Here is a 15393-nt window from a genome sequence, read left to right as displayed (position 1 = left end):
TTCAAGCGATTCTCCTGCCTCAGCCTCCCGAGTAACTGGGACTACAGGCGTGTGCCACCATGCCCAGCTAATTTTTGTATTTTTAGTAGACACGGGGTTTCACCACGTTGGTCCGGCTGGTCATGAACTCCTGACCTCGTGATCCACCGCCTCGGCCTCCCAGAGTGCTGGGATTACAGGCGTGAGCCACCGTGCCCGCCTATTTTTATTTTTTTTGAGACAGTCTTCCTGTGTCACCTAGCCTGGAGTGCAGTGGTGCGATCTTTGCCCACTGTAACCTCTGCCTCCCAGGTTCAAGCGATTCTCATGCCTCAGCCTCTGGAGTAGCTGGGATTACAGGTGTGTGCCCCCACGCCTGGCTAATTTTTTTATTTTTAGTAGAGATGGGGATTTGCCGCGTTGGCCAGGCTGGTCTTGAACTTTTGGCCTCAAGTAATCCACCCACTTCAGTCTCCCAAAGTGCTAGGATTACAGGCATGAACCATAGTGCCTGGCAAACAGTTGTTAATATTATGCCATATTTTCTCTATTTGTGTGTGTGGTATCTATATATATATTTTGTGGAATCATTTGAAAATAAGTTGCAGGCCTGTCATCCCTAAATACCCTAGCAGATGCTTGTTAGGTTAAGAAAATTTTACATAGGTATTTCTTGAGGCTTTATATTATCCCATCATGGGGACAATATTGTCATTTAACCCCGCACAACAACTGTTTCCATCTTACAGATAAGGAAATTGAGATTTGGAGAAGTTAAATAACCAAGACTTCACAGGTATGTCAGCAGAGTTGGGATTTGAATCCTTGAAACCTTTTTTCTACCTAGTACTAGCTGGTCTTGGGGACCTCTCTGAGCTAGTTTCCTCATGTGTGAAAAAGGGTAGGATGGTTGTGAAAATTCAGAATAATGTAAGTATGGTAAATTACTTAGCTCAATGTCTGTCCCATACTAGATATTCACTAATTGGTAACTACCGTGTCACCATTGGACAGACCATCATTTCTTCATAGCACTTAAAGGAACTCACTTAAGAACTTGAGTAATGCACCCTTATTGTCTTGGGCATAACAAGGTGAAGATGACTGTTTTTTTTGCTCTTGTTGTGCAAGCTGGAGTGCAGTGGCGCGATCTCGGCTCACTGCAACCTCTGTCTCCTGGGTTCAAGCGATTCTGCTGCCTCAGCCTCCGGAGCAGCTGGGATTACAGGCGTGTACCACCATGCCTGGCAAATTTTTTTGGTATTTTTAGTAGAGATGCGGTTTCACCAGGTTGGCCAGGTGGTCTCGAACTCCTGACCTTGTGATCTGCCGGCCTCGGCCTCCCAAGGTGCTGGGATTACAGGCGTGAGCCACTGCGCCCGGCCTAATTTTGTATTTTTAGTAGAGACGGGGTTTCTCCATATTAGTCAGGCTGGTCTCGAACTCCCAACCTCAGGTGATCTGCCTGCCTTGGCCTCCTAAAGTGCTGAGATTACAGGTGTGAGCCACCGTGCCCGGCCTTTTTTTTTTCCTTGAGACAAGGTCTTGCACTTTTGCTCTGGTTGGAGTACAGTGGTGCAGTTATGGCTCACTGCAGCCTCCACCTCCTAGGCTCAAGCAGTTCTCTTGCTTCAGCCTCCCCAGGTAGCTGGGACTACAGGTTGCAGTGAGCCAAGATTGTGTCCCTGCACTCCAGCCTGGGCAGCAGAGCGAGATTCCGTCTCACAAAACAAAAAACAAACACAAAAAAACGAACATTGAAGTAAGTACTACTACTACTAATTTTTAAATTTTTTTCATAGAGGCAGGATTTCACCATGTTGTCCAGGCTGGTCTCAAACTCCTGGGCTCAAGCGATCTGCCCACCTAGGTTTTCCAAAGTGCTGGGATTACAGGTGTGAGCCACCACACTCAGTTGCTGACTGCTTTCATTGATACTATGTTAATTCACATTGCTATTATTAGTTAAGTCTGTTACAAGTTTATATTTTCCTTTATTTAGTCTGTTACAAGTTTATATTTTCCTTTATGTATGTATTTAAATAATAAAGACAAGGTCTTACTGTTACCCAGGCTGGTCTCAAACCCCTGGGCTCAAGTGATCCTCCCACCTCAGCCTTCCAAAGTGCTGGGATTACAAGTGTGAGCCACCACGCCTTGCCTTTATATTTTTTTATTCTTTATTATTCTTAATATTTTTTTTGAGATGGAGTTTTGCTCTTGTCACCCAGGCTGGAGTGCAGTGGTGCAATCTCGGCTCACTGCAACCCTCCCGGGTTCAAGCGATTCTCCTGCCTCAGCCTCCCGAGTGGCTGGGATTGCAGGCGCCTGCCGCCACATCCGGCTAATTTTTTGTATTTTTAGTAGAGACAGGGTTTCATCATGTTGGCCAGGCTGGTCTCGAGCTCCTGACCTCAGATGATACACCCGCATTGGCCTCCCAAAGTGCAGGGATTACAGGCATGAGCCACCACGCCTGGCCTATTTTTTATTTTTTTAAATAATAGAGACAAGGTCTCACTAAGGTTTATATTTTCCTTGGGCAAATGGTTATTCTCAAAGTTATAATTATCTTCAGGCATAGATTAGTTGGAAGTTCTGAAAATGATACCAGAAGTATATATGTATATGTTTCTAAGTTGAACTCTAAAATTTTAGTGTTTTAGGCCAGGCATGGTGGCTCATGTCTACAATCCTAGCACTTTGGAAGGCCAAGTGGAGAGGATTGCTTGAGCCCAGCAATTTGAGACCAGCCTGGGTAACATAGTGAGACCCTGTCTCTACAAAATAATAAAAATTAAAAAATTTTAATAATATAAAATTTTAGTGTTTTAATGCCCTTGAATTAATCTTTATTAGAGGTAGTGTTTTTTAAAAAATCATGTCTTTATGTGCTCTAGTAGGCTAACTGCTTAAGTTATCTAAGAAGCAGTCTCTTCTGGATCATTTCTTTTCTCATTAAAAAATTGTGGTAAATTTACGTAGCATAAAATTAACGACTACCCATTTTGAAGTGTACAAATCAGTGGCGTTTGTAGATCCACAGTGTTGTGCAACCATTATCTCTTTCTAGTTCTAGAATATTTTTATCACCTTAAAAGGAAACCTCGGCCGGGCACGGTGGCTCACGCCTGTAATCCCAGCACTTTGGGATGCTGAGGCGGGCGGATCACGAGGTCAGGAGATCGAGATCATCCTGGGTAACACGGTGAAACCCTGTCTGTACTACAAATACAAAAAAGTAGCCGGGTGTGGTGGTGGGTGCCTGTAGTCCCAGCTACTCGGGAGGCTGAAGCAGGAGAATGGTATGAACCCGGGAGGCGGAGCTTGCAGTGAGCCGAGATCCTGCCACTGCACTCCAGTCTCTGGGTGACAGAGTGAGACTCCATCTCAAAAAAAAAGGAAACCTCATACCCATTTAGCAGTCACTGCCCATTTTCCCCTTTCCTCAAGCCCTTGGCAACTACTAGTTAGCTTTCTGTATATTGATTTACCTATTTCAATTTTTTTTTTTTTTGAGACGGAATCTCGCTCTGTCGCCCAGGCTGGAGTGCAGTGGCGCAATCTCGGCTCACTGCAACCTCCGCCCCCCAGGTTCAAGCGATGCTTCTGCCTCAGCCTCCCGAGTAGCTAGGACTACAGGCGCATGCCACCACGCCCGGCTAATTTTTGTACTTTTAGTAGAGACGGGGGTTTCACCATGTTGGCCAGGCTGGTCTCGAACTGTTGACCTCATGATCCACCCGCCTTGGCCTCCCAAAGTGCTGGGGTTACAGGTGTGAGCCACCATGCCCAGCCTCAATGTTTTATATAAATAGAATCATATAATATGTGCCCTTTTGTGTCTGCTTTCTTATTGTTTTCAAGGTTTTTCCACATCTGTAGCATGTTACTACTTCATTCATTTCTATGACTGAATATTCCATTGTATGCATATACCACATTTTGTTTATCTCTTCATCTGATGATGGACTTTTGGGTTGTTTCTACTTTTTGGCTGTTGTGAATAATGCTACCAAGAACATTTGTGTATAAGTCTTTGTTTGAATTCCTTTTTTTTTTCCCCCTGAGATGGAGTTTTGCTCTCATTGCCCAGGCTGGAGTGCAATGGCGTAATCTTGGCTCACTTCAACCTCTGCCTTCTGAGTTCAAGCGGTTCTCCTGCCTCAGCCTCCCCAGTAGCTAGGATTACAGGCATGTGCCACCATGCCCAGTTAATTTTGTATTTTTAGTAGAGATGGGGTTTCTCCATGTTGGTCAGGCTGGTCTCAAACTCCCGACCTCAGGTGATCTGCACGCCTCGGCCTCCCAAAGTGCTGGGATTAGAGGTGTGAGCCACCACACCCAGCCTTGTTTTCAGTTCTTTTGGGTATATATCTAGTAGTGAAATTGCTGGGTCATATAGTAATTCTACATGTGACTTAAAAAAAAAAAACCTGCAACTTTTTGAGAGAGTCCCAAACTGTTTTTTATAACTACTATACCCTTTTACATTTCTTTTATTTATTTATTTATTTTTTTGAGAGGGAGTCTCGCTCTGTCACCCAGGATGGAGTGCAGTGGCGCGATCTCGGCTCACTGCAAGCTCCACCTCCCGGGTTCACGCCATTCTCCTGCCTCAGTCTCCCGAGTAGGTGGGACTACTGGTGCCTGCCACCACGCCCGGCTAATTTTTTGTATTTTTAGTAGAGACGGGGTTTCACCGTGTTAGCCAGGATGGTCTCCGTCTCCTGACCTCGTGATCCGCCTGCCTCGGCCTCCCGAAGTGCTGAGATTGCAGGCATGAGCCACCGCGCCCGGGGCCACCCTTTTACATTTCTACAAGCAATATGTGTTCCAGTTTCTTCACATGCTTGCTAATGCTTATATTTTCTCATTTCTTAAACTACAGTCATGTTAGTAGGTGAGAAATGATATCTCATTATGGTTTTGATTTGCAGTTCCTAGTGACTGATGTTGAGTATCTTTCATGCGTTTCTTGGCCTTTTTTTTGTTTTTAAGACAAAGTCTCACCCCTTTTACCCAGGCCGGTGTGCAGTGGGGTAATCTCGGCTGACTGCAACCTCCGTCCCCTCCGAGTTCAAGTGATTCTCCTGCCTCAACCTCCCGAGTAGCTGGGATTACAGGTACCCGCCACCATGCCCAGCTCTTTTTTGTATTTTTAGTAGAGATGGGGTTTCAACTTGTTGGCCATACTCGTCTCAAACTCCTGACCTCAGATGATCTGCCTAAAGTATTGGGATTATAGGCATGAGCCACAGCACTCGGCCCATTTTCGCATATACTGTGAGGCAAAGATCCAACTTCACTGTTTTGTGGGATAATATCCAATTGTTTCAGCACTACTTTTTTTTTTTTTTTTTGAGACGGGTCTTGCTCTGTCACCAGGCTAGAGCGCAGTGGTGCAGTCTCGGCCCACTGCAACCTCTGCCTCCCGCAGGTTCAAGCGATTCCCCTCCCTCAGCCCCCCGAGTAGCTGGGACTACCAGTGTGTGCCACCACACCTGGCCAATTTCTTGTATTTTAGTAGAGATGGGGTTTCACCATGTTGGCTAGGATGGTCTTGATCTCCTGACCTCGTGATCTGCCCACCTCGGCCTCCCACAGTGCTGGGATAACAGGCGTGAGCCACTGTGCCCAGTCTCATCAGTACTTTTTTGTTTGTTTGTTTTTTGAGATGGAGTCTTGCTCTGTCGCCCAGGCTGGAGGGCAGTGGCGCTGTCTCAGCTCACTGCAACCTCCGCCTCCTGGATTCAAGCAGTTCTCCTGCCTCAGCCCCCCTGAGTAGCTGGGGTTACAGGCGCGCCACCATGCCTGGCTAATTTTTGTATTTTAGTAGAGATGGGGTTTCACAATGTTGGCCAGTCTGGTCTCGAACTCCTGCTCAAGTTATCTGCCTGTCTTGGCCTCCCAAAGTGCAGGGATTACAGGCATGAGCCACTGCGCCTGGGCAGCACTACTTATTGAAAATACTTTTTTCCTATTGAATGGTCTTGGTACCCTTGTTGAAAATTGATCATAAATGTGAGTGCTTATTGCTGGATTATCAATTCTATTGTATTTGTCTCTGTGTTGATCCTTATGTCAGTGCCATGCTGTTCCATTTACTATAGTTTTGTAGCAAGTTTTGAAATCAGAAGTGTGATTTTTCCAACTTTTTTTTTTTTTTTGGAGACATAGTCTCGCTCTGTTGCCTTGCTGGAGTGCAGTGGCGCAATCTTGGCTCACTGCAGCCTCCGTCTCCTAGGTTCAAGCGGTTCTCCTGCCTCAGCTGCCCCAGTAGCTGGGATTACAGGTGCGTGCCAACACGCCCAGCTAATTTTTGTATTTTTACTGGGGATGGGGTTTCACCATATTGGCCAGAATGGTCTCGATCTCTTGACCTTGTGATCCACCTGCCTCGACCTCCCAAAGTGCTGGGATTACAGGTGTGAGCCACCGCGCCTGACCCCAACTTTGTTTTTTTTTTTTCCAAGATTGTTGTGCCTATTCAGGTTTCCTTGCAATTACATACGAATTTTAGAATCAGCATGTCCATTTCTGCAAAAGATGTCATTGGGTTGTTTTTGTTGTTGTTTTTTGAGACAGAGTCTCTCTCTGTTGCTCCCAGACTGGAGTGCAGTGGCACGATCTCGGCTTACTGCAACCTCTGCCTCTTGGGTTCAAGTGGTTCTCTTGCCTCATTCTCCCAGATAGCCGGGATTACAGGCATCTGCCACCATGGTCAGCTAATGTTTTGTATTTTTAGTAGAGATGGGGTTTCACCATGTTGGCCAGGCTGGTGTTGAACTCTTGAACTCAGGTGATCCACCCATCTTGGCCTCCCAAAGTGCTGGGATTACAGGCGTGAGCCACCATGCCTGGTCTGTCATTGGGATTTTGATAGCGATTGCGTTTTATTTGTAGACCACGTTGGAATGTATTACCATCTTGATACTAAGCCTTCTAATCCATGAACACAGAATGTCTTTTTGTTTATTTAGGTTATTTAAAATTTAGGTCATCATGAATTGACTCCAGCAATGTTTTGTAGTTTTCAGCGTAAAAGTCTTGTGTTTGTGCCTTTTTTGTTGTTGTTGAGACAGGGTCCCGCTATGTCTTCAATGCTAGAGTGCAGTGGTGCGATCTTGGTTCACTGCAGCCTCAACTTACTGGGCTCAGGTGATTCTCCCACCTCAGCCTACCGAGTAGCTGGGAGTACAGGTGCATACCTGGTACAGGTGCACACCATGCCTGGCTAATTTTTTGCCTTTTTTGTAAAGACTAGGTTTTGCCATGTTGCCCCAGCTGGACTTGAATTCCTGAGCTCAAGCAATCCACCCACCTTGGCCTCCTAAAGTTCTGGGATTAACAGGTGTGAGCCACCCTTCCCAGCCTTGTGCCTTTTAAATTAAATTTGTTTCTAATTATTTTATTATTTTTGGTGCTATTGTAAATGAAATTGTTCTCTTCATTTACTTTCATATTGTTTTTTGGCTAGTGTATAGCAGTACAACTGATTTTTGTGTGTTGCTCTTGTACCTTGCAACTTTGCTGAATTCATTTATTCTAATAATTTTTATGTGGATTCTTTAGGATTTTCTGTATACAGGATTATGTCATCTAGGAATAAAGATAATTTTACTTCTTCCTTTTCAACTTGGATACCATCTATCTATCTATCTATCTATCTATCTATCTATCTATCTATCTACACACACACACACACATGCATACACACTTTTTTTTTTTTTTTTTTAAGACAGAGTCTTACCTGTCACCCAGGCTGGATTGCAGTGGTGTAATCTTGGCTCACTGCAACCTCCGCCTCCTGGATTCAAGCTGTTCTCCTGCCTCAGCCTCCCCCGTAGCTGGGATTACAGGTGTACACCACCATGCCCAGCTAATTTTTGTATTTTTAGTAGATATGCGGCTTCACCATGTTGGCCAGGCTGATCTCGAACTCCTGACCTCTTGATCCACCCGCTTCGGCCTCCCAAAGTTCTGAAATTACAGGCATGAGCCACCTTGCCCAGCCTATATTTCTTTTTCTTGCCTAATTACTCTGCCTAGGACCCTAGTAGAGTGTGGTTTTTTGTTTTGTTTTTTGAGACAGAGTCTCACTCTGTTGCCCAGGCTGGACTGCAGTGGCACAATCTTGTGGCTCATTGCAACGTCTGCCTCTTCGATTCAAGCAATTCTTATGCCTCAGCCTACTGAATACCTGGGATTACAGGTGTGCCCCATCATGCCCTGCTAATTTTTTATTTTTACTGGAGACAAGATTTCACCATGTTGGCCAGGCTGGTCTCAAACTCCTGTTCTCAAGTGATCTATCTGCCTTGGCCTCCCAAAGCGCCGGGATTACAGGTGTGAGCCACCACGCCAGGCGGAGGACTCCAGTACAGGGTTTTAATAGAAATGGCAAAGGCAGACATTGTTGTCTGGTTTCCGATTTTTGGGGCAAAGCTTTCAGTCTTTCACCATTGAGTGTAGTGTTGTTCATAATCCCCTTTATCATGTTCTAGAAGGTCTCTTCCGTTCCTAGTTTACTGAGTGTTACTCCCCCTGCCCCACCCTAGACGGAGTCTCGCCCTGTCGCGCAGACTGGAATGCAGTGGTGCTATCTTGGCTTACTGCAACCTCCGCCTCCCAGGTTCAAGCAATTCTCCTGCCTCAGCCTCCTGAGTAGCTGGGATTACAGGCGCACACCACCACGCCCGGATAATTTTTTTTTTTTGTAGACGGAGTTTCGCTCTGTCACCCAGGCTGGAGTGCAGTGGCGCGATCTTGGCTCACTGCAACCTCCACCTCCTGGGTTCAAGCGATTCTCCTGCCTCACCCTCCCAAGTAGCTGGAATTACAGGTGCGTGCCACCATGCCCGGCTAATTTTTGTGTTTTTAGTAGAGACGGGGTTTCGCCATGTTGGCCAGGGTAGTCTGGAACCCCTGACCTCAGGTGATCTGCCTGCCTTGGCCTCCCAAACTGCTGGCGTAAGCCACCGTGCCAGGCCTAATTTTTGTATTTTTAGTAGAGACAGGGTTTCACCATGTTGGCCAGGCTGATCTCGAACTCCTGACCTCATGATCCACCCGCCTTGGCCTCCCAAAGTGCTGGGATTACAGGCGTGAGCCATGTGCCTGGCCTTAATTTTCTTAATATGCTGTTGGATTCTGTTTGCTAGTATTTTGTTGAAGATTTTTATGTCTGCAGTCATAAAGGACATCAGGCTGTAGCTTTCTTTTCTTGTGATATCTTTATTTGGCTTTGGTATCAGTAATGATGGCTTCATGGAATGAATTAGGAAAGTATCTTTCCTCTTCAGGTTTTGGAGAAGTTTGAGAAGGATTGGTGTTAATTCTTCTTTAAATGTTTGGTAGGCCTGGTGCAGTGGTTCGTGCCTGTAATACCAGCATTTTGGATGCCGAGGCGGGCGGGTTGTGTGAGGTCAGGAGTTCAAGACCAGCCTTGCCAACATGGTGAAACCCCGTCTCTACTAAAAATACAAAAATTAGCCGGGCATGATGGCGCGTGCCTGTAGCCCCAGCTACTCGGGAAGCTGAGGCAGGAGAATCGCTTGAACCCAGGAGGTGGAGGTTGCAGTGAGCCAAGATCACGCCTCTGCACTCCAGTCTGGGCGACAGAGCAAGACTCCGTCTCCAAATAAATAAATAAATAAATAAATAGTTTGGTAGGCTGGGCGTGGTGGTTTGTCCCTGTAATCCTAGCACTTTGGGAGGCTGAGGCAGGAAGATTGCTTGAGCCCAGGAGTTCACGACCAGCCTAGGCAACATAGGAGGGGGACCCTGTCTTTAAAAAAGAAAAAAAGGGAGAGGAAAGAGAGAGGAGAGAGAGAGAGAAAGAGGAGAGAAGAAAAAGGAAGAAAGAATTGGTTAAATTGTTGCCACATTCTACCAGCCTGGCTAGTACTCTTCAAGATTGTCAAGGTCATGTAAAACAAAAACAAATCCCCAAACTATCTATCATAGACCAGAGGACAGTAGATAGACATGACAGCTGAGTGCAGTGTATCCTAGATGAGATCATGGAACAAAGCACATGATTTGAAAAATGGTGAAATCTGAATCAGGTCTGGAGTTTAGTTAATAATAATGTAACAATGTTGGTTTCTTAATTTTGACAGTGTACCACTATAGTATGGTAACATGAGGGAAAACTGAACTGGGTGAGAGGTATGTGGGAACACTGTGTACTATCTTTGCAGCTTTTCTGTAAATCTAAAATTACTCCACATAAAAAGTTTGTTTTGGCTGGGCACAGTGGCTCACGCCTGTAATCCCAGCACTTTGGGAAGCTGAGGTGGGCGGATCACGCGGTCAAGAGATCGAGACCAGACTGGCCAACATGGTGAAACCCTGTCTCTACTAAAAATACAAAAATTAGCTGGGTGTGGTGGTGTGCGCCTGTAATCCCAGCTACTTGGGAGGCTGAGGTGGGAGAATCGCTCGCTTGAATCCGGGATGTGGAGGTTATAGTGAGCCGAGATTGTGCCACTGCACTCCAGCCTGGCGACAGAGTGTGACTCTGTCTTAAAAAAAAAAAAAAGAAAAGAAAAAAAGTTTGTTTTAAAAATGTATTTATCGAGGCCGGGCACAGTGGCTCATGCCTGTAATCCCAGCACTTTGGGAGGCCGAGGCAGGCGGATCATGAGGTCAGGAGTTCGAGACCAGCCTGGCCAATATGGTGAAACTCTGTCTCTACTAAAAATACAAAAATTAGCCGGGCGTGCTGGCGTGCATCTGTAGTCCCAGCTACTCGGGAGACTGAGGCAGAAGAATCACTTGAACCTGGGAGATGGAGGTCGCAGTGAGCCGAGATCGTGCCACTGCACTCCAGCCTAGGTGACAGAGCAAGATGCCATCTCAAAAAAATAAAAATAAAAATAACAACGTATGTATAGTTAGTAGATAGCAGTAAAATATGCAACCTGAGTTTTCTCAGGTTGAAGTCAGAAGTCCATATTAGTCTGTCACACCTACAGCATTTCCTTTTTGTGGCTTTGGTTAGAAAGTCTGAAAATATGGCGGGGTGTGGTGGCTCACGCCTGTTGTCTCAGCACTTTGGGGGGCTAAGGCAGGAGGATCACCTGCGGCCAGGAGTTTGAGGCCAGCCTGGGCAACAGTGAGACCCCACCTGAACAAATAATAAAAATAAAAATAAGCTGGGCATGGCAACTGTAATCTCAGCTACTCTGGAGGCTGAGGTGGGAGGATCCCTTGAGCCCAGGTGGTTGAGGCTGCAGTGAGCTAGGACCGCGCTACTGCACTCAAGCCTGGGAGGCAGAGTGAGACCCTTAAAAAAAAAAAAAAAAAAAAAGAATCTGCCGGGTGTGGTTTTCACAGCTGTAATCCCAGCACTTTGGGAGGCCAAGGCAGGCGGATCATGAGGTCAGGAGATTGAGATCATCTTGGCTAACACGGTGAAAGCCCGTCTCTCCTAAAAATGCAAAAAATTTGCTGGCGTGGTGGTACAAGCATGTAGTCCCAGCTACTTGGGAGGCTGAGGCAGGAAAATCGCTTGAACCCAGCAGGTAGACGTTACAGTGAGCCGAGATGGCGCCACTGCGCTCCAGCCTGACAACAAAGCAAAACTCTGCCTCAAAAAAAAAAAAAAAAAAAAGAATCTTTTTGATTTTGTTCAATTTTTGGGGTAGGGCAGGTATTTTCCTTTGGAGTTATGTGTAATCCAGGTGACATGAATCACTACTATTGGAATTGCATCTACTTGATTAAAACATAAATATTTGCATTTTACAATACAATGCAATAATGCAATGCAATAATGATATCATATTTTACATGTATTTCTTTTGGTTTTATGGTAGATATCTTTAGAAGAGTTCATTTTAGATCAGCTAGTAATTCCTTTCTGATGTGAAACTATGGAATGGTTGCTATTTCTGAGAAGATAGGCATTTTGCGTGGCAGAATATGACATTTTGATTTTAAGGCTACTTTTATAAAGAAGTTGATGCCATAACCTGTCAAACATTTGCGTCTCATTTATCCCTTTTGGATCCCCTTATAAGCCTCTCATATGTGGGTGTCTTATTTGGTCCTCCAAAGCTCACCTCAGCTCCCTGCCCTTCTGCATTCCTAGTTTGAACCACTCAACCCAGCCAACCTTCTCTGCCTCTCTTCTAGCCTCTTCTTTCCAGGAAATCAGCTGTGAGAGAGGTTAGGAAGCTTGAAGGATAAATGAGTTTTATAGTGTTCCTTCTCCACTTTCGTGCTGGCAGTAGTGTCCATTTCATTTCTTGGCCTTCTCTTTAAGAATTAACAGAGCTGGGCGCGGTGGGTCACGCCTGTAATCCCAGCACTTTGGGAGGCTGAGGCGGGTGGATCACCTGCGGTCAGGAGTTCGAGATCAGCCTGACCAACATGGTGAAACCCTGTTTCTACTAAAATACAAAAATTAGCTGGGCGTGGTGGTGCATGCCTGTAATCCTAGCTACTTGGGAGGCTGAGGCAGGAGAATTGCTTGAACCCAGGAGGCAGAGGTTGCAGTGAGCCGAGATTGTGCCATTGCACTCCAGCCTGGGCAGTAAGAATGAAACTCTATCTCAAAAAAAGAAAAAACAAAAAACGGAGCTCGAGACTAGCCTGGCCAGCGTGGTGAAACTGCGTCTCTACTAAATGTACAAAAATTAGCCAGGCATGGTGGCGGGCGCCTGTAATTCCAGCTACTCGGGAGGCTGAGGCAGGAGAATTGCTTGAACCCGGGAGGTGGAGGTTTCAGTGAGCCGAGATTGTGCCATTGCACTCCAGCCTGGGTGACAGAGTGAGACTCCATCTCAAAAAAAAAAAAAAAAAGAAAAAATTAAACAGGAGTGTGCCATGCCGTTTATCTTTGATAGAACTTCCCTCAAAGGACTAACGAGCAAAATATTTTGGGAGTAGTTTTGGCCACATTTTGTGCTTAAAAAAATGTAAGCACAAAGTTTTAGACCTCAGAGATCTAGGCCTGGGATTATTGTATATATTACAGGTAGGCATTAGGTAAGTCTATTTTTTTTTCTTTTTGAGACAGAGTCTCGCTCTGTCGCCCAAGCTGGAGTGCAATGGTGTGATCTCGGCTCACTGCAACCTCTGCCTCCCAGGTTCAAGTGATTCTCCTGCCTCAGCCTCCCAAGTAGCTGGGATTACAGTCACCTGCCACCATGTCCAGATAATTTTTGTATTTTTAGTAGAGACAGGGTTTCATCATGTTGGCCAGGCTGGTCCCCAACTCCTGACCTCAGGTGATCCACCTGCCCCAGCCTCCCAAAGTGCTGGGATTACAGGTGTGAGCCACCATGCCTGGTGGTAAATGCATTTTTGATGAGGGAGAGGTACCATATTTTTTGTCTGATTTTCAGAGGGGCTCCTCAAAAGGTTAAGAATCACTGTTTTGATCCAGCTTCTTGCCTCATTTGACAGTTGAAGCTGAGGCTGAGAAAGGCGAAAGTACTTGTTCATCACTACTGAATGGGTATCTAGGCTTGATGAGTATCCCGAGTTTTCTGCTGTACCACAAATAAATCCAAAGGGTTCAAGGGGTTAAATTTCCCTTTTTAATTTTTTCTCTTGCCTTCTCGTCCTTTTCTACCCCTTCCTCACTTTTATTTGCTTGTGTTCATTTATTGGTTGTCTTTTTTATTTTTATTTTTGCTTCCTTAGGCAAAGCCATGACTACAGTAGTGGTACATGTGGACTCCAAAGCTGAGCTCACTACCCTGCTGGAGCAGTGGGAAAAGGAACATGGCAGTGGGCAGGACATGGTACCTATCCTTACCAGGTATGAATAACTTTTTTAAAACCTAGTTTAATAAAAAACCTCGGACACAACTCATACGCTAGATTTCTTCATACACACACATACACACACACACACACACAAACTAGTTTAAAAAGAAGCAAAAATTGGTGTGGAGAATAGCATAGGAACATTTTCACCTAGACTGTAAATTCTAAATCAATTTTTTTCTTTCCTCAGATTTAGTCTTTATCTCCCTACTTCCTGAAGCTGTTTAATTTAATTTAATTTTTTTTTTTTTGAGTCAGAGTTTTGCTTTGTTGCCCAGGCTGGAGTACAATGGCGTGATCTCGGCTCACTGCAACCTCCGTCTCCTGGGTTCAAGGGGTTCTCCTGCCTCAGCCTCCCAAGTAGCTGGGATTACAGGCTCCCACCACCATGCCCGGCTAATTTTTATATTTTTTAGTAGAGACGGGGTTTCACCATGTAGATCAGGCTGGTCTCGAACTCCTTACCTTAGGTGATACACCCGCCTTGGCCTCCTCCCAAAGTGCTAGGATTACAGGCGTGAGCCACTGTGCCCGGCCTATTTTAACTTTCATTTTTTTTGAGACGGAGTCTTGCTCTCTGCCCCAGGCAGTGGTGCGATCTTGGCTCACTGCAACCCCCACCTCCTAGGTTCAAGTGATTCTCCTGCCTGAGCCTCTGGAGTAGCTGGGATTACAGGCATGAGCCACCATGCTTGGCTAATTTTTCTTTTTTTTTTAGTAGAGATAGGGTTTTGCCATGTTGGCCAGGCTGGTCTTGAACTCCTGACCTCAGGTGATCCGCCCACCTCGGCCTCCCAAAGTGCTGGGATTACAGGAGTGAGCCATTGCGCCTGGCCTGCATTAGGTATTGCTCATGTCTTGACTGGCCCATTAAGCAGTGTGCCTTATAAGTTTACCCTCCAGTTTACCCTCTTTTAATACATCCTCCCCCTTGCTGAAAGATTCCTTTTTCTCATACACAAATATGATTTTCCTACCTTCATTCATACCTACATTCTTCTCCGACTTCCTTTTTCCTACAGAGTAAAATGTAAAGTTTTTAGTGTGGCCTATGTGGCCATTTATGATGTGGCTTACTTTCATAATATTGTAGTTCTTTCGCTGTAAAAAGTAAGAAATCAATGCATAAAAAGTTGTTTTCACAGCTATGATATTGGGGATGGGATGTTGAGGATTCCCACGTTCCAGTGACCTCCTTAGAAAACCCATGAGCACCTCTACCCAGCCTTTACTTTTCACTCTTTCTACCTTAACAGATTTTTTCAATAAAATTACCACACAGTTATTAAGTACCAGGCAGTGGGTAAATCATCATTTGAGGAGACACCAATAAAAAGACATAGTATGTGCTTTCAAGAATTTTACAATTTAGTGAGGAAACACGTGTAATAAAAAAGGTTCTAGTATAGTGTGGTATAATGGCAGAAAATTAAAATACATACACATGAATGATAGGAGTATTAAAACAAATCAAGGGGTGCTGGGTTTGGTGCCTCACACCTGTAATCCCAGCCCATTGTAAATGGTATCACATCATAAGTAGCCCCATAGGATGAGAAAAAGGAGGATGGCCTCTTTTTTCTCCCTCATAGTATTAGTCTCTTTCTGTAAGTATTAACTTTTTTTTTT

General features: G+C 45.2%; 1 protein-coding gene across 3 annotated transcripts in view; it reads left to right on the top strand.

The window, feature by feature from the left end:
- The window catches only part of DCAF1 (DDB1 and CUL4 associated factor 1), a 109535-nt gene that overhangs the window by 8933 nt on the left and 85209 nt on the right, over positions 1–15393 (top strand). For all 3 annotated transcript variants that reach the window (XR_008624743.2, XM_055109995.2, XM_063602384.1), the window contains exon 2: positions 13639–13756. Coding sequence is in view for 2 of the 3 variants with exons in the window: in XM_055109995.2 (XP_054965970.2) it covers positions 13639–13756 (118 nt within the window). In the remaining variant the exon portion in view is untranslated. The remainder of the gene's footprint in view (positions 1–13638; positions 13757–15393) is intronic.

Source organism: Pan paniscus, chromosome 2 (assembly GCF_029289425.2).
Source record: "Pan paniscus chromosome 2, NHGRI_mPanPan1-v2.0_pri, whole genome shotgun sequence".
Taxonomy (NCBI): Eukaryota; Metazoa; Chordata; class Mammalia; order Primates; family Hominidae; genus Pan; species Pan paniscus.
This window is presented reverse-complemented; position numbering and strand designations above follow the sequence as displayed.